We start from the raw sequence: 23,938 nt of genomic DNA, 5'->3' as shown, positions 1-23,938 counted from the left end.
TCTTTCCACTGATAAATGGCAAGCATTTGAGATTAAGTATTTTTTGTCTTAGTAAAAATAATAGCTAACATTTATTAAACACTAACTATGTTCCAGACATGGTGCTAAAACCTTCTTTCCATTTTCTCATTTTAATTCTTACAAAACTCTACGGCATAGGTGCCACAATTAATCCCATTTTAGAGATAAACAGAAGCTTGGGAGCTGTGGCAGGGATAGTTGATGTCCCCCCGTCATCCTTTTACTGACAACACTTGCACCTCTAGTTTAAGTTGGACACATAGCTGCCCTGCTAGCGACTACCCTTTCCAGCCTCCCCTGCCGCTGGTTCTGCCCTCGTAACTGGTTTGGGTAAATAGATGTTAGCTAAGTGATGTATTTCATTTCTGAATTTTGGCCTTCCAGCATTGTCCTTGGGACAAGACTGAAGACACAGCGGTGACCCAACTTCAACCAAGCAGCTGAAGACAGTATGTTTGGGGAACAGCAAAACTCTCCAAGTGGGGACAATTGGGTTCCTACAGAATTTTGTGCAGCAGAGCCCGTCTGGACTCACATCTCAGGACTATTGTAAGAGAGAGAAAGAAATGACTATCTAGCTTAAGCTACTTAGTTTTGGAATCTCTTTGTGAAAGGAGCTTGGCCTTTACCCTAAATAATATAGGAAGTTAAAGAAATTTACCCATGTTAATAGGTAGGACCAGAATTCAAACCCAAGGAGTCTGAATGCAGAATTTCTTTGTATTCTCAATCTCTAACACAGTGTCTGGTACATAGAGTTCAATACATGTGTGATGAATTGAATAGAATCTTCCTCTTGGGTAATAGTTTTATAGCCTAACTCCACCAAATATTTCACTTGAGCTGCTGACAAGTGCAAAATTGACTGATTTGAGATTTATCTCTTCTGCAGTTCAGCCTATGCAGCTGATTTTCTGATTAACAGTGAAATGCTTCATTGCTGACAGGACATCTTCTCAAAAGATTAAGGGGAAAATCTAATTAATATCCCTTCAGGCCACTTTACCTACAATTCACTTTTACTTCACAATTGGAAAATACCAGAAGCTGATGATAAATATGTTAAGGAATGTAACAGCTTCTACAAAAACCTGCTCAGAATTAAGACCTGCCTATTGTTCCTCAATAGAATTGTCTTAAGTCAGAAGCAACAACCTAAAGAGTAGGGGAGAATTGTGTGCATGACATTTACACATGCCCATGGAGGCTACAGTCTCTCTCAAATTGAATTCCCAATCCAATTTTATTACTGTTGCTTTTAGTTCGAATGTCTTGATTTTCCTTTCCCTTATCTATGACCATACACCATAATGTCCCAAACTTCTCACATTATAGTTTCGCATTGGGAGAGGGGCCTGGAATTATTTCCTGCATGCAATGGACCCAGTGAGCCCCTAGAAGAACACAAAGAAGTATTAAGAACAATGATACATGCCACGGATTCTAAGAATGTCCATATTGGATATGGAATAGGAAGGAAGTACAGCCACAAGAGGAAACAAAAACAAGGCTTGGAAGAAGTTGATTATACTGAAAAGTCCTAAAGAGGAGGTCACTGCATGCCATATAGGGCCACAGGGCAATCACTGGTTTTGGTCAGGTGGCAGAAAGGAGCAAGGGGAAAGTCAAGGTCAGAGCCTTTATTGTGGTTTTTGTGGGCAACCTTATAGAAATAGCTGGTCAGGATAAACAGTTTAGGATTGGCCAGTTTGGGTAATTCCCATGGGCTTTGGGCTTTCATGGTGGTCTCTACTTGCCTGGTACCTGGCCCTAGGATGATTTAAGGCAGAGGAACACCGGCTTGGTGTGTGAGAGATAGATTAGAAAGTGTTTGGGGCTATAGACTCAGGGCTTGGTTCGCATATGAAAGAATTGATCCCAGCTGAGCCCTTTGCTTTCTCTAAGAATGGATTAGCCCTGGGAGGAGCATCTGTCAGGGCCCAGCAGCTTTTTCAAGATGTCAAAACATTATAAAATACAGAAAGTAAAAAACCTAATACACCATGCATAATGGAGTTTATATCTACGTGAGAAGTAAGAAGTCTGTATGTTAAAAGTTGGTAAACAGTAATACACTGTAGTGATATGAAATGATGAGGATGATGATGATAGCCAATACGTACTGAGTGCTTACCATCTGTGTTAGGTACTTTCTTCATACTTATCACCGCATTTCATCCTCACAAGCCCTCCATGTGGTAGGTCCTAGTATAATCTTGATGACTCCCTTGGATTTAAGCTATGTGCCCAAAGGCATATATTGATTAAGTGACAGAAGCGATGTTCTAATCCAGATCTGGATGACTTCAAAGACTTGGCCCTTACTTTCTGCCCTGTGCTGACTCCGGCAAATGTTCATGGTGCCAAGATTGGAAAACACTCAGCAAGCTTGCCAGGCATTCAGAAGAGGAAGAAGCCGCTACTATCTTAGGGTCAGAAAGCTGCAAAGACTTAATGGAAAAAAGGAAAAAGATCATGGCCGCTAAAGAGTGAAGTAGATAGGAGAAGCCAAAGAAAACCAATGCTGAACTACCATACGGTAGCCTCTAGTTCAAACTAAAAACCTTAGAGATGTTAACATAATAAGTGATGAAATCAGGCAAATTAGAAGAAAAAAAAGTACCATGTAGTATCTTTTTTTTTTTTTTTTTTTTTTACCATGTAGTATCTTAAGAACTGCCCTGCCTTCTTTTGGTTAGAAGCCTAGGGAATTACCATCTCCAGGCCATGAACTTTCTATCTTGTGATTCTCAAAGTGTGTTCCATTGGTCACTTACTTCAAGGTCATTTAGCTTCGAAACACCTGGAGTTTTGTAAAAATACAGACCACTAGGTTGCACCCTTGAACCAGGTGGAGCCCTGGAATCTTTTGACAAGCTCCTCAGGTAATTGTTTCACACCTTAAAGTTTGAGAACCTTTGCTAATCCATCCATTATTTATTGGGGGTTGAGATGAAAATGGTTCAAACCAAGCTAAACAGCTGACACAGAACAATTACCCAGTAATATAATGTGCATGGGGGGTGCAGAGAGAGGAAGAGGATAAAGGTAGCCCACTAAGGTAGGCACCTAACCCCCCTTTTTTTAAATAGGTGAAATAAAGATAAGATGAACATTAAGGGAACCCAAAAGGAAAGTGAGGTTTTTAAAAAGCAGAGATAAGTTAGGGATGAAAGGAGGACATTGCCTTGGGTGTGATTATGTGCTGGTTGATGGTGAGAGTTAGGACTTCTGGTGCATCCCACGTTGACCCCTGTCTTCACGTCCTTTTCTCTCCTTTGCTTCCTGAGTGGAAGCACCATAGCTAAAATAGTGTCAAAACCACCTGCACTCCATTTCCCCCAAAAGAGGGAGAAAGAAAGAATCAGCATTAGGCAATGACCTTGATTCTCAGTGTTCTAGAAATGGCTCTGATAACAACCAACAAAACCCTCACAAAAATATCAGCATTCATATGCCCCAGGAGGATGTATATGGCTGAAGAAGAAAAATTACCTGTGGTTCTCCTCTGGTTAGAATCTTTAGGTGATTTGTCACTCTTTTTGATTTCTTGCTAATTGAATGAATGTTTAGTTTAGACAATTTATCTTTAAGTGATTCATCCTCATCATTCTTCTTGTATTTTAGAACTGAAATAGAAGAATGCAATCACATATCTGAACACGTGCAACATAGAAAGTGTGTGTTTCATCCAAAGAATTCAAGATCCATATTTAAGATAGAAATCTATGTGATTTTTGACCCTCTGATGCAGATGCGATATGCTCCGGCCCCACTGCCCAGGCATAAGCCCAGCTGCCCAACCCACTGACCGGAAACTCAGCTGTCCAGGCGCTTGAGCTCCTCAAAGCCCACGGTCCATTTACCCTCCACATTAAAGAAATCTCTGACACTGGAGAAAAACTTTCTCTCTTCTCAGATAATACATCTGTTATCTTCAGTCTCTAGAATGAAGCATCAAGGCCTAGCTAAGAAAACTGCACCCAGCATAAGGAGACCTCAGACTCTGGAGTGGCTCTCCACTAGCTGAGACTTTTGGGGTAAGTTGAGTCACCTCTCTGAGCTTTATCTTTTTATCTTCAAGATCATTTTCACCTCCCATATTGTTCAAAATGTTAAATATTTCTAACATTCAGTTTTGGTCAGTGTGCCAGGAGATGGGCAATCTTACACACTGTTGGTGAGGATTAAACCAATACAGTTTTTGTGGAGAACATTTGGGCAGAATCTTCTAAATGTATTGTCTATGACCAGGAAGTCCGTGCAGAGAATTTGCTTTCCATAATCAAGCATACAAAGTTTTGTTTGCTACAGCATTTTTTTTTTCCAATAGCACAATATTGGAAACAATCAGAAAGTTTATCCATAGAGGAAGAGTTAACTAAATTAGGACACACTCAGAAATAGAATACCAGGGAACCATTAACAAGAAGGCCAATATTAACTGGAAGAATGTTCATGATATGTAATTAAGTTTAAAAACTAAGCCCAGCAAACTGTAGTGCCACACATGTTCAGGACAGATGGAGAGAAGGAGAAGAAAGAGAAAGAAGAAAGAAAATAGAAAAAAAAAACAACATAGAAAGTCTGAAGAAAACTTATGACACGCCAGCTATGCAAACTGGAATCATGGGAGTGGAAAATTTTTCCACTTTAACACTGTGAAAGAGTTTAAGCAAACAGAAAAGTAAAAAGAATAATATAACAATTTTCTTTCAGCCTTGTCAAAACCTAATATTTCGCCTTGCTTATCTCCATAAAAATAATCAGCTGAAGTTTCTCTGATCCCCATCTTTGGTCCCTTAAAGGGAATTATGATCCTAAAGAATGGGGTTGACTATCTATTTTTACAACTTTATTGTATATGGATTTGTACAATACATAGTATTATTTTGAATGTTTTCAATGTTTATAAAAATGCACCATATTGCGTATATATATTCTTCTGTCACTTGTAATTTACTTTTTAGAAAATTCAACATTGTGTTTTTGAGATTTATTCAATTGACACATGCATTTTAATTTTTATGTTCTCATGATATCATAGTGTCCAATATACAGTTTGTCCATTATCTGGATAAATATGTAAGCTATTTTCTTCTTGCTTTTATGAACAATACTAGTTACTAGTATACCTGTCTATGAGCATATGGGAAAGAGTTTCTCAAATATCTAGAGACTAATTTTCTGAGTCTCAGGTGTGGGCATCTTCAACTTTACTAGATGTCAAATTGTTCTCCATAGTGGTGATTCCCACTACATTTTCACCTGCAGATTGAGATTCAGCACCTAACGTTATCCCTAAAAAATCCTTTCGCCAGTCTGATAGGATGGGAATGGTATGTCATTGTAATTTTAATTTGCATTTCTCTCCTTATAGATGAAGCTTAGTGTTTAAAAATGTATTGGTCTTTCTGAATTGCTTCCTTTTATTATTAACCTTTTTTTGTATTAGAATATTTTTATTATTGATTTAATATCAGTAATTATATATTCTAGATAGTAATCCTTTGCCTATGGACTGTCTTTTAATTTGTTTATAGCATCTCTTCCTCTACAACTTTCACTTTTTTCACTCTAGGCCCTTCTTTATAATTTTAGTTTATTAATACAAATACATACTATTTTTCCAATAAAAATTTGGAAAATAAAAACAATAAAAATAAATGAAGTTGTTGGAGCACTTAGCGCCAATGTCCTACCATTGCTGTAATGTTGAATTGAGATTTAATGTTAGAAGTACAAAGCCAATTAAGAACTAACAGACACAAATCACACTGACAGAGGACCCACACAATCTATCCCGATGCATTACTATATCCGGGATGATAGAAACCATGTAATGCCTCCAGTTTTGAAATCTACATTCCACTTCAGACATGAATTTTACATCTTGGCTAACAAATACCTAACAATAATTTCATAATTTGAGAACGAAATATATTTGCTCCCTTCAATGGGGCAATTATTGCTAGAAAATCTCCATTCTTTATGTGCCAGAACCAGATGAGCTTGATGTATTAGCTGGGCCTGTTTCGCCACTGATTTGGCTGGAGCTTCTCACTGCTCCAGCTTCCTGGCCATGCCATGTCTCCTTCTTCCCACACATATTGCCAGAGACAGTAGGACTATGTGCTATGGTATTTTCAGTCCACAGTATGTCACCAGGCATGCAGTGGTCAACAGAGGTTGAATAGGGCTGCTTGATTTTTTTAAAAATTGTCATTTTTTTTTGTGCCTCGTGATCTCCTGAATCCAGCTGGCAGGCAAACTACACTCTGCTCCTTAGCCTCTAATCTGGATATCGAATGATCATGATCACCGCAACTGCTATAACTATTTAGATATTTTGATTCTCAGAAGTATAAGCAGAACACTCCAATCACAGAAAACACTCAATTCATCATGTCTCTTCTTACCTAAATCTTTCCGTCTTTTAAGTTCATTGATGTTCACATTAATGTCTTTCACTGCGGTGAAGGCATCTCCCAGAGCCCTGAAGTCTGGGTGAGAGGGAGGGGTGGAGCCCCGGAGTTCACACAGCAAGAGGGGGTATTTCATTACACGCTGGATTGGTTTGATCATCAAAGAGCCCATGTCCAGTAAGTTTGGCTTGCCTCTACAATAGAAACAAATAATGTCAGTTTCACAGACTTTTGTCTTATTAACTCCTTCTCATTTTTGTGATTTTTATGATTAATCCTGAAACTGTTTTTCTCCTTTATTTTTCCTCCATTTAGCTGCCTACACTTTCTAAAAAAAAAATGAAGCAAGAGCAATGGATGACAGAGAGAAGCTAGGCTGAAAGACCCTACTACTAAGCAAAAACCAGTAAGAAAACACATGAGTGTATCTGTCCACCAAGAAGGACTCAAAGCAGGATTTCCATCCATGTTCCATTTACACCTTTTTTTTAAATAACAAGATTCATAATAATAGTGGGAAATAATTTCAGAATGCATTTTTCCATGATAACCAAGAAAAATGCATTTTACTGATGGTATTTTTGTGATTATTAGTGAGGAAAAGAAATTCATTATTTAAAAAGATGACTTGCCAAGTATAGTCCAAAGAAAGCATCGTCTCCTCTCTTCTACCAAACTGAAGAGTTGAATTCATAATGTTTCAGAGGTTCTACCACAGTCTCCAAAAGAAATTTATAATAAATGAAACAGTTCTCTAAATTAATTATTAATACCACCACTATCACTAATCATTGTTCTCACATGACTTTCCATGGTTTTCCATGTGGAATACTTCTTAGCCAATAGATCTTCAAATGGCTACACAAAAGTGAGCACTCATGCCTGACTCTTCCTTTAGGAGCTTCTGAAATGAGAATAGAACCATTCCAACTAGCCAAGCAGTTCACAGGAAGTAAAAAAGCTAGAAGCTTGGTCATGTCATTGTACAACCCACTGTCATTTGTTTTTAATGAGAAGTCAGTGGTTTCTAAAAGCCTTTTTATGGAAAGAGGCAAATAAAGAGACACTATAAATGGACATGGGTAGAAATTGTGCTTTGAATCCCTTCTGGTGGACAGATATACTCAGTTGTTTTCCTTTAGGTCTTTTGTTTGTTTGGCTTTGGTTTTTGGGTTTTGTTTTTGTTTTTAATAGATAAGAATATAGATGGTTTTCAAATCCTAGTAGGTGAATTTTTTTATTCTTCGATTATTATTTCTAAATATTAATATAGATAACTTACCACATCATTGGAATGGTGAATGGATCTAAAAACTTTGGACAAGATTAGAAAAGTTTATCATCAGAAAAGGTCTGGAAACACCTTAAAGACCATCTAATTGAACTCTTCATTTGATAAATGAGAAACTAATAAACTTTGACGATCATATGTATGTGTACACATGCTTACACACACACACACACACCAGTCACCCTCTGTCACATCTCCCCATTTTTATTTTTATTGTAACACTTATCAACTCTCTGGAATCATTTTGTTTCCCTATTTACCAGTTTATGCTCAATTTCTCTGTCATCACTATGTCTCTGGCATGACATATAGTATTTTCTCAATGAATATTTGGAGATTGAAGTGATAAATTTCAGATTTTCTGTAATGTGCTTTTATTTTACATTAAATTTTTTCCCAAAAACATTGCACAATGGTCCTGAATAATAGACTGAGGCATTTTATCACATGCTGAGAAAATAATGTTACTATAATAGAAAAAGACGGAAGCAAACCAAAAGGCAACATCTTTTTTTAAGGAAAATCAAAGTAAATATTAAAGGTCTACAAGGGAATAAAGAGCTGTTTTAATATGATTTATCTTATACTTTCTACCCATTTACATCAAATCTCTTAAGGAAGGGAAGAAGGGATGTAAGAAGATGTAAGAAGACAGGATGGCAAGGAGGGAATGGGGGAGATAGGGAGAGGGAGATGTTTTGGTTTCCAGGAGGACCAGGTGAAGTGGATGGGAAAAAATGTAAATCTATTATGAATGCTAAAAAAAGTAATACAATATATTTTCTAACTGATCAAAAGCAGAGCATTTGAATATGAAATACAGCATTTTCTTATATATCTCAAGCAGAGACTCTTCAACAATATGACAGTTTAGACAGTTAAGTAGAAATAATTCCCCTAAATAAAAACAAGTCTGGAATATGGAAGGTATTAACTTGACCAGAAGAAATCATATTATTTGTATGAAAATGACCAGAATTTCTTCTACATGTTTCCTTTGACTATCACCAAATATTAGTTTATTTAATCTTCTAAAAACTGAAAATGCCATCAAAATATAAATATAATCAAACAACTCAATCAAAGAAAACTCAATTTTAATAAGATAGTTTATTAGTGTGGTCTATTGTTATATGCATATTTCAAATTCTTAATTACAAAAAATATCCCCAGATGTATTAAAGGACATACTTGTATCTCTGAGCTGCCTCTTTTCTTCCTTATTAAGATCTTTCAAAAAACCAGACTCAACCCTTTAGTTGTGTCCACATCTTATCATTACTTCTTTTTCCACTACTTTTTGACTCAAAGTTCGTCTCTCCCTTGTCTGTTTCAAATGATAATAATAACAATTATAAATGGAACTGTTTAAAAGTGTTACAAATGCAAATATTTCAAAAGGCTTTCTCAAAAATGAGAAATCTCCCAGACACTTTTGTCTTCAGACATGTACTTTGGACAGCCCAAGGGATGAGCAATGATGTTCTGATATCTGCATCACACAGACAAGCAATATGGTAGAAAAGATAGAGAATGTCTTTTAAGATAATGACACTCCAGGCATTCACCCCATCTAATCCCTTCCAGTAAGATTAAGTTCTGATAACTGGGAGAGGCAAATGAGTCCTATGTGTGATATAACCCAGCTCAGCCAAACACCCATTATCACATGTATTCCCAACAGAAAGTAACAATTTCCCATATACACCAGGCTAAAAACTAAGGTAGTCATTAATTTGTAATTCTGTTTCATCTTCCTCTGTCTTATCATGAATACTTTGGCAAGTATTTAGTACCATAAGTAGCTACACTAATCTCATTGTGAATTATTAGGACTTTACAAAGTCAAGTAAACACAACTGGCTTTGTTTTAGCAGCAGCCAGTTTTGCTATAAAGAGTTTCGCATCAAATACGAGAAAACAGTCTCATAATGAAAATAAAAATGACATTTAAACAATGTAAAAACAGTGGTGGAGGATAAAGAATCAGATATACAATGCTGAGGTACACCAATATATCTTAATTAGAGGGAGAAAACAGAGGAAGGAAAAATAATCAACTATTGCTCATATTACTTTGAATTTCCTCTGTTTTATGACCACAAGTATCTTAAATTTAATATTGATTTTACAGTAGCCACAAACCATATACACTGTTATTGAATTTATTTTCAATTCACTCTCCTTTTAAAACACTTCAAGTCAATTTTAGGAAAAACTGTATATTGCTATACACATAAATAAACAAGTAGGATTTGACACAGATAAAAAATTGTGAAAATAAATACAGAGCCATTAACAAATTTTAGAAGATGTAAAGAACATGAATGAATGGTAACTGATTTATTACCAGAGAGATTCAAACCAGAGAGAACCAGTAATGTGAGAGGCAATAATTTAATCATTCCTCCAAAGATTCTAATTAGACCCTGAGAACCTGTGGAAGTGGAGAGAGAGGGAGGTGGGGATTAGAATAAGAACTGGTTGGAAACCTGTTTAAGAAATGGCCTAATTTTTAGGGTGCTCTACACATGAGGGAGATCATTTGGAGAACTAAGAGAGAGCTCTTGGAAATTAAAAGGATAATAGCAGAAATAAAATCTCACATGTGTTGGAGAAAATGTTCAGGAACTTTCCAGAAAGAAGAGCAAAAATACAAAGGGATAGAAGGTAGAAGAAAAATGTGAGAAAATTAGAAGATTTGTTTAAAGGATCCAATATTGAAATAAGTAGAGTCTTGGAAAGTGAGAACAGAGCACATATGGGGAGGAAATCATTGGTAAAATAATTCAAGAACAGGACATGAGTTTGCATGCTGGAAGAATTCACTGAATACCTAGCACAATGGATGAAATGGATTCACACCTGGGAATTCATGAAACTTCCGACTACTGGGGACAAAGAGAAGACCCTACAATCCTTCAGAGAAACACGTAAACAAATGGGTACAAACAAATGGTGAAGAATGAGAACAAGCTTCAAATTTCTTATAGCAACACTGAAAGCTAGAACATGATGAAGAATTACCTTTAAATTCTGAAGATGAAGGATTTTTAATTTAGAATTCTATCCTTGATCAAACTATAAATCACCTGTGAGGGTAAAATAAAGATATTTTGGATATAGAATTTCTTAAAATTTTACTTCCCATGCATTCCTGGTGAACATGGGAAAGTATTGAAGGATGTACTAAAAACAGGAAAGAGAGAAAGAGATTCTCTAGGATGACAAAAGTTCCTCAAAGACAGCTGTGCCCAGTCACCCAGTCCAAACTCAATAGGTCAGAAAGACTTTGGGAGAGGTTTTTTAGGGAGATGAAATTGATAGCATCCATAATGCATCTAGCTGTCTTAAGAGATGACTGGCTGTGAGTGTGGCATTAATGATTAGAACAAAGAAAACTAAGAAAATGAAAATAAATTACACAAACAAACAATAAATAAAATAGTTAACTCCCAGAAAAACAAATAATCAGTTTACTCCAAGGTTTACCTCTGAAAAGAAATGTACTCAGATATACTCAAATATAAGAAATCAAACACTGAGTACTGCTCCAATCCAAATGACGATGTAATCATGTGGGAAAAATGAAGCAATGGGGAGGGTGTGTGTGTGCGTGCATGTGCGTGTGTAGTGGAGATGGCATAGGGAGAGAGATAAATTCTTGTGTTCCACAGGGGAAGTCAAAACATAATACTTAAAAAGGGAAAACCAAACATGTTTTTAGAGTCATGAAAGTAAGTACCAAAATATTAACTAAAAGACGTGAAAATGTTTACGTCCTTTAGAAGCAGGTAAGAGAAGAGAGGACTGCTATTTTTCTTAAATCCTGTAGAACTGTTATTTTAAATATTTTATTTATTTGAGGGAGAGAAAGAGAGAGTGAGTGGGGCAGGGAGGAGCAGAGGGAGAGGGAGAAGCAGACTCCTTGCTGAGGACCCTGAGATCATGACCTGAGCTGACTGAGCCACCCAGGTGCCCCACTATTTGGCTTTTTAAACCATGGTACATACAATTTTACAAAAACACAAAGGTTTTAAAGAAGGAAACATGCAAGAATATTCAAGAAAATTCTGAAAAGGAAGAGTATTGAGTTGAGATTACAGTTGATCCTTGAACAACATGGATTTGAACTGTGCATGTCCACTTATACCTGGATAATTTTTCAATAAATAAGGCACAGTACTGAGTATATTTTCTTTTCCTTATGATTTTCTTTCTGTTTGTTTTTAAGATTTATTTATTTATTTTAGAGAGAGAGATAGCATGCGCTCTGGGAGGGAAGGGCAGAGGGAGAAAGAGAATCCTCAAGCAGACTCCCTGCTAGGAATAGAGCCTGACAAGGGGCTGGATCCCAAGACCCTGAAACCATGACCTGAGCCAGAATCAAGATTCGGCCTCTTAACCGACTGAGCTACCCAAGTGCCCCCCACTTATGATTTTCTTAATAACATTTTCTTTTCTCTAGCTTATTGTAAGAACACAGTATGTAATATATATAACATACAACGTATGTGTTAATTGACTAATTATGTTCTCAGTAAGGCTTCTGGTCAACGGTAGGTATTAGTAAAGTTTTGGAGGAGCCTGTGCATGCTAACTGTTTTAAAAGAATCTCTCATTCTGCTCTGAATCTCTCTCTCTCTCTTTTTGGTCTTTTGGTTAAAAAGACCTAAGCTTTAGGAAAATAAACCTGAGCAGAATTTGTAGCACAGGAAGTTCTTTGGTAATTCACATGGTTCTTCTATGTGAATCTCCAGTCCTCAGCACAATGCCAGCGACACAGGATTTTTCATGAGACAGCCATCTCCCCAGCCCCTCCAACCAAAACAGCTATCACCGAAGAGAAGTTATATATGGTTTTTCAACTGCATGGCGGTCAGTACCCCAAGCCCCATGTTGTTTAAGGGTCAATTGTAGTTATATTTTATACTAAAATATAAAGCTGCAGAAATGAAAGCAGCTTGATATGGGTACATATATGTACAGAAGAGTAGCACAAAATAGAAAATCAAGAAATAAATACGAAAATTAAGTAAATATAACATTCCTATTCAGTAGAAAAAAATGAATTATTCAGTATCAGGTGTTGTGATAATTATCTAGCCATATAGAAGAAAATAACAAAAATGAATTCTTTACACCAAAATAATTTCCATACAGATCAAAGATCTAATTGTTAAAAATGAAACTATACAAGTTGAAGGAAGCAGGAATTACACTTTAAAATAATCTTAGAATTTTTGAGTAGGACACAATTTCTAAAAGCCACAGTAGAAAAAAAAGTGATAAATTTATTTTAAAATTTAAGCTCTGTAAGGGGCACCTGGGTGGCTCAGTCGGTTAAGCGTCTGCCTTCGTTCGGCTCAGGTCATGATCCCGGGGTCCTGGGATCGAGTCCCACATTGGGCTCCCTGCTCATGGGGAGCCTGCTTCTCCCTCTGCTTCTCCCTCTGCTCCTCCCCTGGCTCATGCACTTTGCTCTCTCTCTCTCAAATAAATAAAAAATAAAATCTTAAAAAAAATTTAGCTCTGTAATACTGTATAGATAAAAACAAAAACAGAAGCAGCCATAAACTATGTTAAAAGTCAAATGATAAGCTGGAAGCATATAAGACAGAAAAAGGGTTAATACACTTGCTAAAGAGCCACTATCAGTTAACTAGGAAAAGATGAACATCTCAATAAAAGTAATCAATAAAAAAGATAATCCATTAGAGTTAAATACAAATGGTTAACCATACATGAAAAATGCTCAAGATTATTATTAATGAAAAATTAAAACAATACAATACTATTTTTGGCCTTCCACATTGCCACAAGTAGTCAAGATACACATATTAATTGTTTCTAGTGCTGGCAGATAGGAGATAAATGGACAATTCATATACAGGTAGTAGGAATATAAATGAGTTCAACTTTGCTTAAATTTTCTGGCAGTAAGTATCAAAAGCCCTTTGCGCTAGCAATTCCACTTTTAGAAACTCATTCTAAGAAAGTCAAAATATTGTACAAAGATGATTTATAAGAATAAACACATAACATCAATCTTTACAGGACAGACAGACATCATTCAAGTATCTATAAGGGTTTGGTAAACTAAATTATGGTATGTACATCAGATAAAATATTATGCAGTCATAAAACAATGTGGATTTATATTTACTGACATAGAAAGGTGTCCATGATATACTGATGAATGAGGTAGTAAGTTGACATACAGGAAATACAAAGCGATCCTATGTTAGTCTATATGCGTGTGCGTGTGCGTGTGTAGAAAAAATTGCAGTAAAGTGAGTGACTCATGAAATGTCACAATAGTTAACTCTGGAATGTGACTACTGATTCTATTCATAGTCTTCATTGTGATTTTCTATATTTCACAGTGTTTCTTTAATAATTTTAAAAATATAAAGCTTAAGAAAGGAGAAATAACATAACATTTTGGGATCAATAGAAACCCTGAATCCAAAGGTGGGAATATCTGGTCAAGACAGAGAACACATATAAAAAAGTGTAAAAGCATAAAGGTGAAACATGGTATCTCTGGAGAGAGTTAAATTTAGGATAGTTGTATTTTTCTTGCTTTAGAACATGGGACTTGTAACAAATGCTCTTCAGGGGACTTTTTGGTGCAGGATTCTATGATTCTTGTCCCTTTAGTACTGTCTTTGATGTTTGCATAAGATTTATAATTCAAAATAAACATTTTCGAAGTTAGAAATATCTTTGTCTGTTTCTGTATCTTTAAAAATGTAGATTGTAAAAAAAAATGAACCCACACCCAATTTTCCATTTCCATAAGTAAGGAATTTTTTTCGAAGCATCTAAAACCCCACATTTCCTAAATGCACTCTTGGCTGCAGTATTCCTGGCCTTAGCTGCTAAGGAGCCAAACAATTACAAAGCACTTGACATTGCCTTTTACCCTTTTATGTAGCAGCATGTGCGCCTCATGACCAGAGTGGGAGAAGCAGGAAGGAAAATAATGCACAGCAAGTATGGCTTTGATGTGCATCCAGCCACACGCTGTGATCGTTCATCCTCTTTTCCAGTTCTCGATGTATAGAATAGACTAGAGGGGGCATCCGAAGCCTGCTAACTCCCACCCAGCAGGAGTGTCCTAAAAGCTAGTGCCATTTTTTAAGCAAGTATTTCGATACAATGTACTGTTTGTTGTAAGTATTCTATGTGTAGGAGCCTGTGCATGCTAACTGTTTTAAAAGAATCTCTCATTCTGCTCTGAATCTCTCTCTCTCTCTTTTTGGTCTTTTGGTTAAAAAGACCTAAGCTTTAGGAAAAGAAACCCGAGCAAAATTTGTAGCACAGGAAGTTCTTCGGTCATTCACATGGTTCTTCTATGTGAATCTCCAGTCCTCGGCACAATGCCAGCGACACAGGATTTTTCATGAGACAGCCATCTCCCCAGCCCCTCCAACCACACGGCTATCACTGAAAAGAAGCCAGGAAGACCCCAACGTGTGAAAGGACAAAGGCCCCCTTCCATTATGCACGTTTTCAAATTCGATGGTCTCAGAATTGGTAACTCATTGAACAAAACGACTCACATCTGTTTGCACTATAGGATATATGTATTTTTCGTTTTGAAAGAAAAGACTGATAAAGTGAGAGAACTGGGTGCCTGTTTGGTATGTCAGAAACTAACTTCTCAATCCCCTGTATGAGGGATGCCTGGTTCTTGAACCTCACTTCTGGAATTCTGTCTTTCCTAATGGTTGCTCTGGAACAAAACGTGAATGACAGGTATTTACAGCTTAAGTTAATATACTTTTTATTTTGTGGGCTTTTTATTTCCTGATGTACAGTTTCAGGATTTTAGAATACAAAGGCACACACACACTTAAAGACATGTACACAAGCAAACACACAGGCTAGGAACTCAGGCCCTTAGATTATTGCTGACCATGCTAAACCAAATATGTGCCTTTTTTCAAGTCCTGGTAAATTTGAGTTTGTATTTAAGCCAATATCATCCTTTCAGCATTAGACTAGACATGTTTCCCTTCTATAAAAATGGACGTCTTCCAAAGTGTGTGTGCTATTTTTAAAAGATAATTTCTGTATTGTCTTAGTGACAAGTTATTTCATCTTAATATTTTATATATGTTAACATATTATATAGGTATGTTTGATTTTTTCTCTGTAAATCATATAAGAGTCTAAATTAGAAGAAACCCAATATTTACTATAATGCATGAAGAATCTTTTCTTTTGTACATTAGTCTACAGAAACTTCAAAAACATTATGGTATTAATCTGAGATTTTTTTTAAGTCTAATGTTGTTCTTAAGAAGGTGTGTTTTTGGAAACATTAAGAGTGCTAAACATATGTGCGATGAGCAGTTCCTAAAGAGTTCCTGGCATCAGAAAACTTGTGATTTAAATAAATTATACCCCAGGATTCTTCTAAAACATTTTGTAAAAGACATGAGATAATTTAATATGTATGATCACCTCAGACAAAGTTGGAAATAATGTATTAAAAATAATAAACATAATTGTAAAAACCAAAAATTCTAATTTTCAGAAATACTCAACAGCTTTTTCCTCCATGATCTTTTTTAAAAAAATTTTTATTTAAATTCAATTTAATTATCATATAGTGTATTACTAGTTTCAGAGATAGAGTTCAGTGATTCATCAGTTGCATATAAAACCAGTGCTCATTACTTCAAGTGCCCTCCTTAATGCCCTTCACCCAGTTACCCCATCTCCCCCACCCATTATCTTTACATTTGCTTTCTATTATTAAAACAAAAGTACTTACTCTTGCATGTATATTTTCCTGTAAGAGAGGAGGAGAAAAGTAAATTAATGTAAATCTACATATTTGAGGTAATATGCAAACATTATAAAGCCTTTAAATTTTTACTACATAAAATAAAGTGATGTTATTTTCCATGGATGTTTTATAGAATTGGTCTCATTATTTTGTAATCACATTCCTAAAATTTTATCTGTAGCATGTACATACCAACTTTATTTCACACTCTATATAGGGTTAAAAACTATTATTTTGGATTACAGAACTATTGATTTTGATTATGTGAAAATGGATTTAAACATCAATTTTTGTTTATATCATGAAAAAAGAGAATCTGTTAAACATAGTACAAGTCTACAGAGTAAAGTATAAATGACTTGCAGGAAACGGCCACCAAGCACTACAGAATATTTCTGTATACAGTGTTAATGTAGCTTATAAACAATTCACCTATGCAATAAGATAATTCCCACAAAGACTTTCACTAACCATGGCTAGCTTTCGTGGCTTCAATTTTGCTCAAGTACAATGAATGTCCTTCCAAGGCAACGTGATCTGCCTCTCCTTTTATTTCCTCTCTACCTCATTTTTTATTGTTCACAAACTCCCCCAAACTATGGCAACCATGTGGGCCTCCTTGCTCTTATTAAACTCCAAATGCAGGCTCCTGCCTCCAGGTCTTGGCACTTGCTGTTCTTCAGCCTGCTTGCTCTTCCCTTGGGTATCAATATGGCACACTCCTTACTTTCTTCAGGTCTTTGCTCAAAGGTTTCTTCCCAATGAAACCTTCCTGGACCAATTTTTTAAAAAATTGTGCCTTGCCTACACTACTCTTTATCCTCCTTCCCTTGTTTATTTCTCTCCATAGCACTGTCACTTTTTAATATACTATATGTTTATTTCATTTATTGTCTATCTCTCTGCTCCCCATCTGAACGAGGGCAAGGATATATGCTTGCTCTTTTCTCTGCTGTAGCCCCAGTACCTGGAAAGCGACTGGCATTTGGTAAGAGTGCAAAACATATTTGTCAAATTAAACAATTAACAGTAAAAAAAAAAAAAAAAAGTGGCAATCATTCAAGTTAAATATCAGGCATAAAGGAGATAGAAGTTTTTGCCTAAAAGCTTCATATGGGGGTGCCTGGGTGGCTAGTTGTTTGAGTGTCTGCCTTTGGCTCAGGTCATGATCTCAGGGTCCTGGGATGGAGCCCTGCATTGGGCTCCCTGCTCAGCTGGGAGTCTGCTTCTCCCTCTGCCCCTCCCCATCCTCAGTCTCTCTCTCTCAAAATAAATAAATAAAATAAAATAAAATAAAATAAAATAAAATAAAATAAAAATAAATAAATAAAAATAAATAAAATAAAATAAAAGCTTCATACAGCTATAAAGAGATAAAGTTGTAATCTGTGTTAATAGCCTGATTACCTTGACCTCTGATTTCCAATCTTTTAGAATACAATGAATATTTTCAATAAAAAAATAAAATATTGTGACCCCATCTCATAATAGTAGATGGTCTTTTCATTTTCAATGATTGAGAAGTAAATCCATGATAAATACCTATGTTGAATTTCATAAATTTTAATGGACTTAAAAAGTTTGAAAAAATTAATCCCAGTGCTCTATATATGTGGAAAATAATGGTATACATATATGCAAAACAAGTACTCCTTCACTCTTCAGACATCTTATATGAATGGATTCCTAGACATCTCGAAATAACTAGGTTCCGCTGACTCTAGGCCCTCCTTATTGGAATCAAGCAGAGAATTCTAATTTTTTAAAAATCAGCAACCACTATCATTTCAGACAATTATTCACTGCTGTTGGAAGAACCTTCTAGGAAAGGGATTGCGCCACCACTACCCCCGACCCAATATTTCCTTCCACTTATTTCCTTTAAGCTCATATTTTTGTCTCAGTTTCTGTCTCCTTCTAATGAGGAATTTCATTTTCCCAGTATGCTCTGTAGATCATAGATCAGAAAATTGGGGGGGAAGTTGAATAAAAATATAAATGCATTTTTCTATGGAAGCAAACAAGTGAACAACGTGAGCCTTTTGGAGCCCAAACACAAAATTTGAAGTTGAAAGAAAAGATTGTTCTTTTAACTCCTAAAGAAGACATAGACTTTTTTTCTCTATTTCATTTATTTTAACCAAATAAAACAAATACTATGACATAAATTAGCATGGTGTTTAACGTAAGTACAGATTTTACAAAAAGGAACCTCAGAGGTTTTCCAACAGGGAAAACCTGTTGGAGTAATAGCATAGTACTATTACGTTAAAACAACTCCTTATTTGCTCATCATTTTTTTTTTTAAAGATTTTATTTATTTATGTATTAGAGAGCGAGAGAGAGAGAAACAGCATGAGAGGGGAGAAGGTCAGAGGGAGAAGCAGACTCCCTGCTGAGCAGGGAGCCCGATGCAGGACTCGATCCCAGGACTCCAGGATCATGACCTGAGCCGAAGGCAGTCGCTTAACCAACTGAGCCACCCAGGCGCCCTGCTCATCATTTTTTAAAAGTGTCCCTTTTAGGCTAAAAATTTCCAGAAGTTAGCCCCAGTCAAGGACAATACAGGGAGGAGGAAGTTAAGTTGTGTCCATTTACCCTTCTCTAGGGAAAGTAACAATATAACCACAACCACACCTCCTACCCTCATTGGCTCATTATAATTTGACCTACAATTAACACATTTTTTATGTGGCTAATCATTAAGAAATTTAATGATTATAGTTTTGTTCAAACTATGTGGTGCCCCATAACAAGGAACTGAAAAAATTTTCCAGAAATTATTTTAATTTTTATTTGTAACATTCCATTAGAATAACGTTAAGAAATATAAAATCTGGTGAACAAATTGAACTCTATTCCTTTAGGTTCTATGTTGCATGAGCTTTCAGCTTCCTTCTGAATGGAGAAGCTGTAGTGGTCAAAGAAACAGCCAAAGCACCCAGATGACGAAGTTAGTTTTCCTCCTGAGGATGGTGGCTTCGGTTAGGTAGAAGAAAAATGTATATAAATTTATAACCATGAGACATAAAGCTAGAAACATGTCTTCCAGCTACCAAAAAACTTGGAAAAGCCCCTTTGTTCTTTATCTATTACAAAATAAACAGATCTCTAGGGACTCTGAAAGACAGCGGGGATTTGGTGGTATTTATAGCTAGAAAAACAGAAAAAGTAGGTAGCAGACAAGCTATTCTAATTATAGTTACACTTGCAGTTATGGCTATTCTATTTTTCATTTTCCTCATACAGATCAGAAGCCTTAAATAATCCCAAAGAGGCTAAGTAACTAGAGCTTTAGAAAATGACTTCCATAAATTTAGACACTGTATTAATAGCATTTTCATGCAATCTTAGGGGTCACTAATGGGAATCTGTAAATACTCCTTGTTGAATAAATAAAAACTTGCAGATTTCCAGTTTGCAGGCTACAGATGCAGATGTGATATTGTGCTTCCAGAGAGTTAGTCTTTTCTTTCTTAAGGTCTCCAAACCCTGAAATCACTGCTTAGATTGTATCTGTAATCATGAAGAAGGTCTATCTGCTTCAGGGAAAGCAGCTAGTTAAGTACTGATTTCTTTTTCTGAAGTTGTTCTTAACCTGAGTTGTATCCACAATTACCTGAGGGTGCTTGTTAATATGTTGCTAATATGTAGCTTGGACTGGATCCTAGGGGTCCTTTTCTCTTTTCTTTCTTTTCTTTCTTTCCTTTTTCTTTCTTTCTTTCTCTTTCTTTCTTTCTTTCTTTTTGGTCTGGAGCAGAGCATAGGAATCTGCACTTTTAATACACATCCCTACGGATCTGACACGGGGGAAATCATACACCAAGAAACGCTGTCTTAACGTTTCAAAGGGATTCAAAGTTATTTTCTAGATACAAATATTATTCTCTCTTTTGAAAGATAATGGGCTTCAAAGAATAGCCAAAGGTTATGAGCTCAAGTCTGTTACAGAACCAGGAAATCTCTCTACCATCCTTTTGGAAATTAGTCTTGAACTTCACCGTGACAGCTTCTGGTGTGTTATTTAAATTAACTCTGGTATTGTTATTAAACTTTCCAGATGGTTTTGTTTATCTCCCCAGGTAGAAGGTGTGTTCCTAGGAGGCAAGAACTATGCATACATATATAAATATATATTTTTAACATTATCTAGCACTCTTAATAAATATTTATTAGGCCCTCAATAAGCATATTTTAATTTTAGTTCAAATGTAACCTAAGTTGCTGTAAAAATCTGCTTTAACTTCTGAGACCTGAAGCCACCTCTCTCGTGGATCTTGCTTCAAACCCTGTTGTTCCAATATCCCCTTGCACGGTAGAAAATGGAGGCCACACCCAATATTCATTAGAAATTGGCAACTGTGCACTTGGGCTCCGTTATGTAGTCACAAGGAAAAGGCAGAGCCACAGTAATAGCTTTGACTGATGACTTGGCAAGGGAAGCCAAGCCCCTTGGGGTGTTCCAGACTCTCTTTGGCCTATAAACCTGTTTAAAAACCTGTTTCTCAGAATTTAAAGCTTAGCTCAATTGGGGTCAGTATTATAGTAATGTCAGTAATTCTGCTCTCAGTTTTCAGGCAGACCAGTACAATTCATCATCGACTTCATTTTCATGGAAAGGCAACTTTTGGGAAAATAGCTCTAACTTAAGCTATTTTATTTTGATTTTTCTTTCCCTTAAGAAATAGTTGTGCAAATATTACTTCATTTGGATTTTGTGCTTTCTAAACCTTAGCACCTTCCAGTGCCTGAAATCATTCCCTAAAATCAGAATAGTGCTGAATACACAAGATTTGGGACATCCACCAAGGCAATAACTCAGGGCTTTCAGAAGAAGATCAAATAAGTCATTGGGTCTGAAAGTCATTTTCAGTAATTGAGACTTCATGATGTTTCAAAATTACCTCTGCCTTTAGCTGCTTTTAGGGGGTTTGGTACTGGGCTACACTGTCAAGTGGAATACTCTGGCAGGGTCCATTTCTTTCTCTTAGGAGTCAAAATCCTTAATGAATAATAAACCAGTGTTTACCCCCACTGAACAGACAGCTCCATTTTTAGTCAACCATTAGGAGCACATGCCAAGGTAAATTAACTACATCTGCTCCCGGTAGGGACCTCCGTTCCTGGGGTTGTATTTGGAGTGATGGTCAAAGGTGCTAGTTGTGCACTTGCTGTGAGGTTTCTCTCTTTTAGTTCTAGAAATTGAAGAAGGAGAATGACTCAAGATAGACATTTCTTGGATCAGATCTTGCCACTAGATTAAGGTAGGAAACGTATTCATTCACACCCAGGATAACATCATTCTTCCTCTATAGGAAAACAAGTATCTGTATATTTAGAAGATGTTGCTCCTAATATAGGAATTTATTAAGGTGGATACAACTTCAAACTTTAAAGTTCCTCTGAATTGATTTCTAACACTGAACTAAACTGCTAATAGTGGAAAAATAATGAACTGGAGCTACTCGTCACATACCATCTTTAAGAGTTACCTGGTCACGTTAAGTTCCTTGTGGGCAGTGTCTAATTCCTAATTTATTTTTGTATTTGCAGCACCCAGAACTATGCTTCGTATAGCATAAGCACTAAATAAATGCTTGTGATTTCATGACTTGAATATCTTTTCCGTGATATGAAAAATAGGTAAAGAACTGCAACAACTTAATGACCAATAGAAGGCAATAAAGCTAATTTTTAAAAATTTTTTGGACCCTGCTTAAAACCAGTTTCAGTCCCCGTTCTAGCCTGGAAAGACATTTTCCCGAGTCCAGAAGTGCCCCTATCTGTGGGGGTTTTAGTTACCACAGTGAGCTGTGATCCAGAAGTATATGCTCCTCCTTCTGAACTGTCAGCACATATAGGAAAAAACCCAGTATATATAGGGTTCGGTACTATCCAAGTTTCAGCCCTCCACGGCGGGGCTTGGAACGTAGCCCATGTGGTTAAGGTGGGGGGCCCACTGTAGTCTCATTTTGTCTCCTGATTTCACTTCAATTCAGCTACCAATCTCTTGTACCACATTAGGACCCCAAGTTTTATCCCCCTACAATAGAGGGGGGAGTGTGCTAGATGCTCAGACTGGTTGGTATGCTTTGATTCAGATATCACAGCTCTCTCTGGTTAAATCTTTGACAATGGATAATCCTTAGAAATGAAAGACCATAGTAGAACCACTAGGTAAGAAGTGGAGTAGGGCAGAAATTTTGGCTTTAAGCTTCATGTGGTAGAACACAATATACACAGGAAGATGCCAATTTCATGTAAAAGAATAAACCCAAACCCATGTCCATATTTATGCCCATAAATAAAATCAGAAAAAAATGTCAGCTGTGGTTATTAATACATGGTCTAGCCAGGAATTAATACATGGATTAGCAAGGGTTTTTATCTTATTTGTGTTTCCTTATATTTTTTAGATATTTATAGTGAATCATTTCTTCCAGATTAAAAAAGTATGTATTATGTAGCACCAAGACTTAAGGGATGAGGAAAGAAGTCATGACTAATTCTCCTGAAACTAACAGGATCTGACCTGTCCTCATCAGTCTCCCCTCTTTCCCCACAGTGAATCTGGGGGAAGGGGAGAGCCATACAGAGAGTCATGGGACCTTCCCCTAACTTTATTATTCCTCATGCCCCAGCGCTGTCTCATGTGGGGGCAGGCAGGTAACAACAGCTTTAAGAAGAGCCTTTTCTTCCACGTTTCATTTTTTGATATTGCATTTTTCTCTCTCTACAGAGCCCCAAATCATCCCCGATGTTATTTTTAGTCATGCTCACAGGGGGGAGGAAAAAGTCAATCAGGGTTTCTGGCATGTCAGCTTTTCATAAAAGGAACACAAAGTAGAGCTCCCAGCAAGCCTCATCAAATGTAGGATTTATGTGGGAACTTTCATCCACATCCAGTTAAAATGTTCCCTGCTAGGCATGGAAATCATCATTTGAAAAGGCCTTACTTTAAGGACTGGATACAGTGGCTCAAATGTTGCTTCAGCTCTTCTTCCTTTTCATAGGATTCCAGTACGCTGTGTGCCTCATCATGGTGGTAGCAGTAGACTTTATAAATATCTTCCAGTGGTCCTTTAATCTGCAAGAACACTTCTCCTGATAAATGCAAAACAAAGGCAAAATGACATCAAGTCAGACCAAATCGACACTCTACGTATTTATTCTTTGACAATGTTGACCAGTGTTAACATGTTGAAGAGGTCCCATTTTATCCCCAGGTTACTCAGGAGGGGTGGATGACATCCCTTCCCTTCCCTTCCCTTCCCTTCCCTCCCCTTCCCTCCCCTCCACTCCCCTCCACTCCCCTCCTCTTCTCTCTTTCTTCTTTCTTTCTTTCTTTCTTTTTCTTTCTTTCTTTCTTTCTTTCTTTCTTTCTTTCTTTCTTTCTTT

General features: G+C 36.6%; 1 protein-coding gene across 1 annotated transcript in view; it reads right to left on the bottom strand.

Moving 5' to 3' along the window:
- ARHGEF38 (Rho guanine nucleotide exchange factor 38) overlaps positions 1–23,938 on the bottom strand; it is a 125,322-nt gene that overhangs the window by 21,974 nt on the left and 79,410 nt on the right. Inside the window, exons 4-7 of the mRNA XM_032400938.1 lie at positions 23,497–23,644; positions 16,526–16,543; positions 6,441–6,640; positions 3,517–3,650 (exon numbers count right to left, since the gene is read on the bottom strand). Coding sequence (XP_032256829.1) covers positions 3,517–3,650; positions 6,441–6,640; positions 16,526–16,543; positions 23,497–23,644 — 500 coding nt within the window. The remainder of the gene's footprint in view (positions 1–3,516; positions 3,651–6,440; positions 6,641–16,525; positions 16,544–23,496; positions 23,645–23,938) is intronic.

Source organism: Phoca vitulina, unplaced genomic scaffold (genome assembly GCF_004348235.1).
Source record: "Phoca vitulina isolate PV1807 unplaced genomic scaffold, GSC_HSeal_1.0 scaffold3, whole genome shotgun sequence".
Classification (NCBI taxonomy): Eukaryota; Metazoa; Chordata; class Mammalia; order Carnivora; family Phocidae; genus Phoca; species Phoca vitulina.
This window is presented reverse-complemented; position numbering and strand designations above follow the sequence as displayed.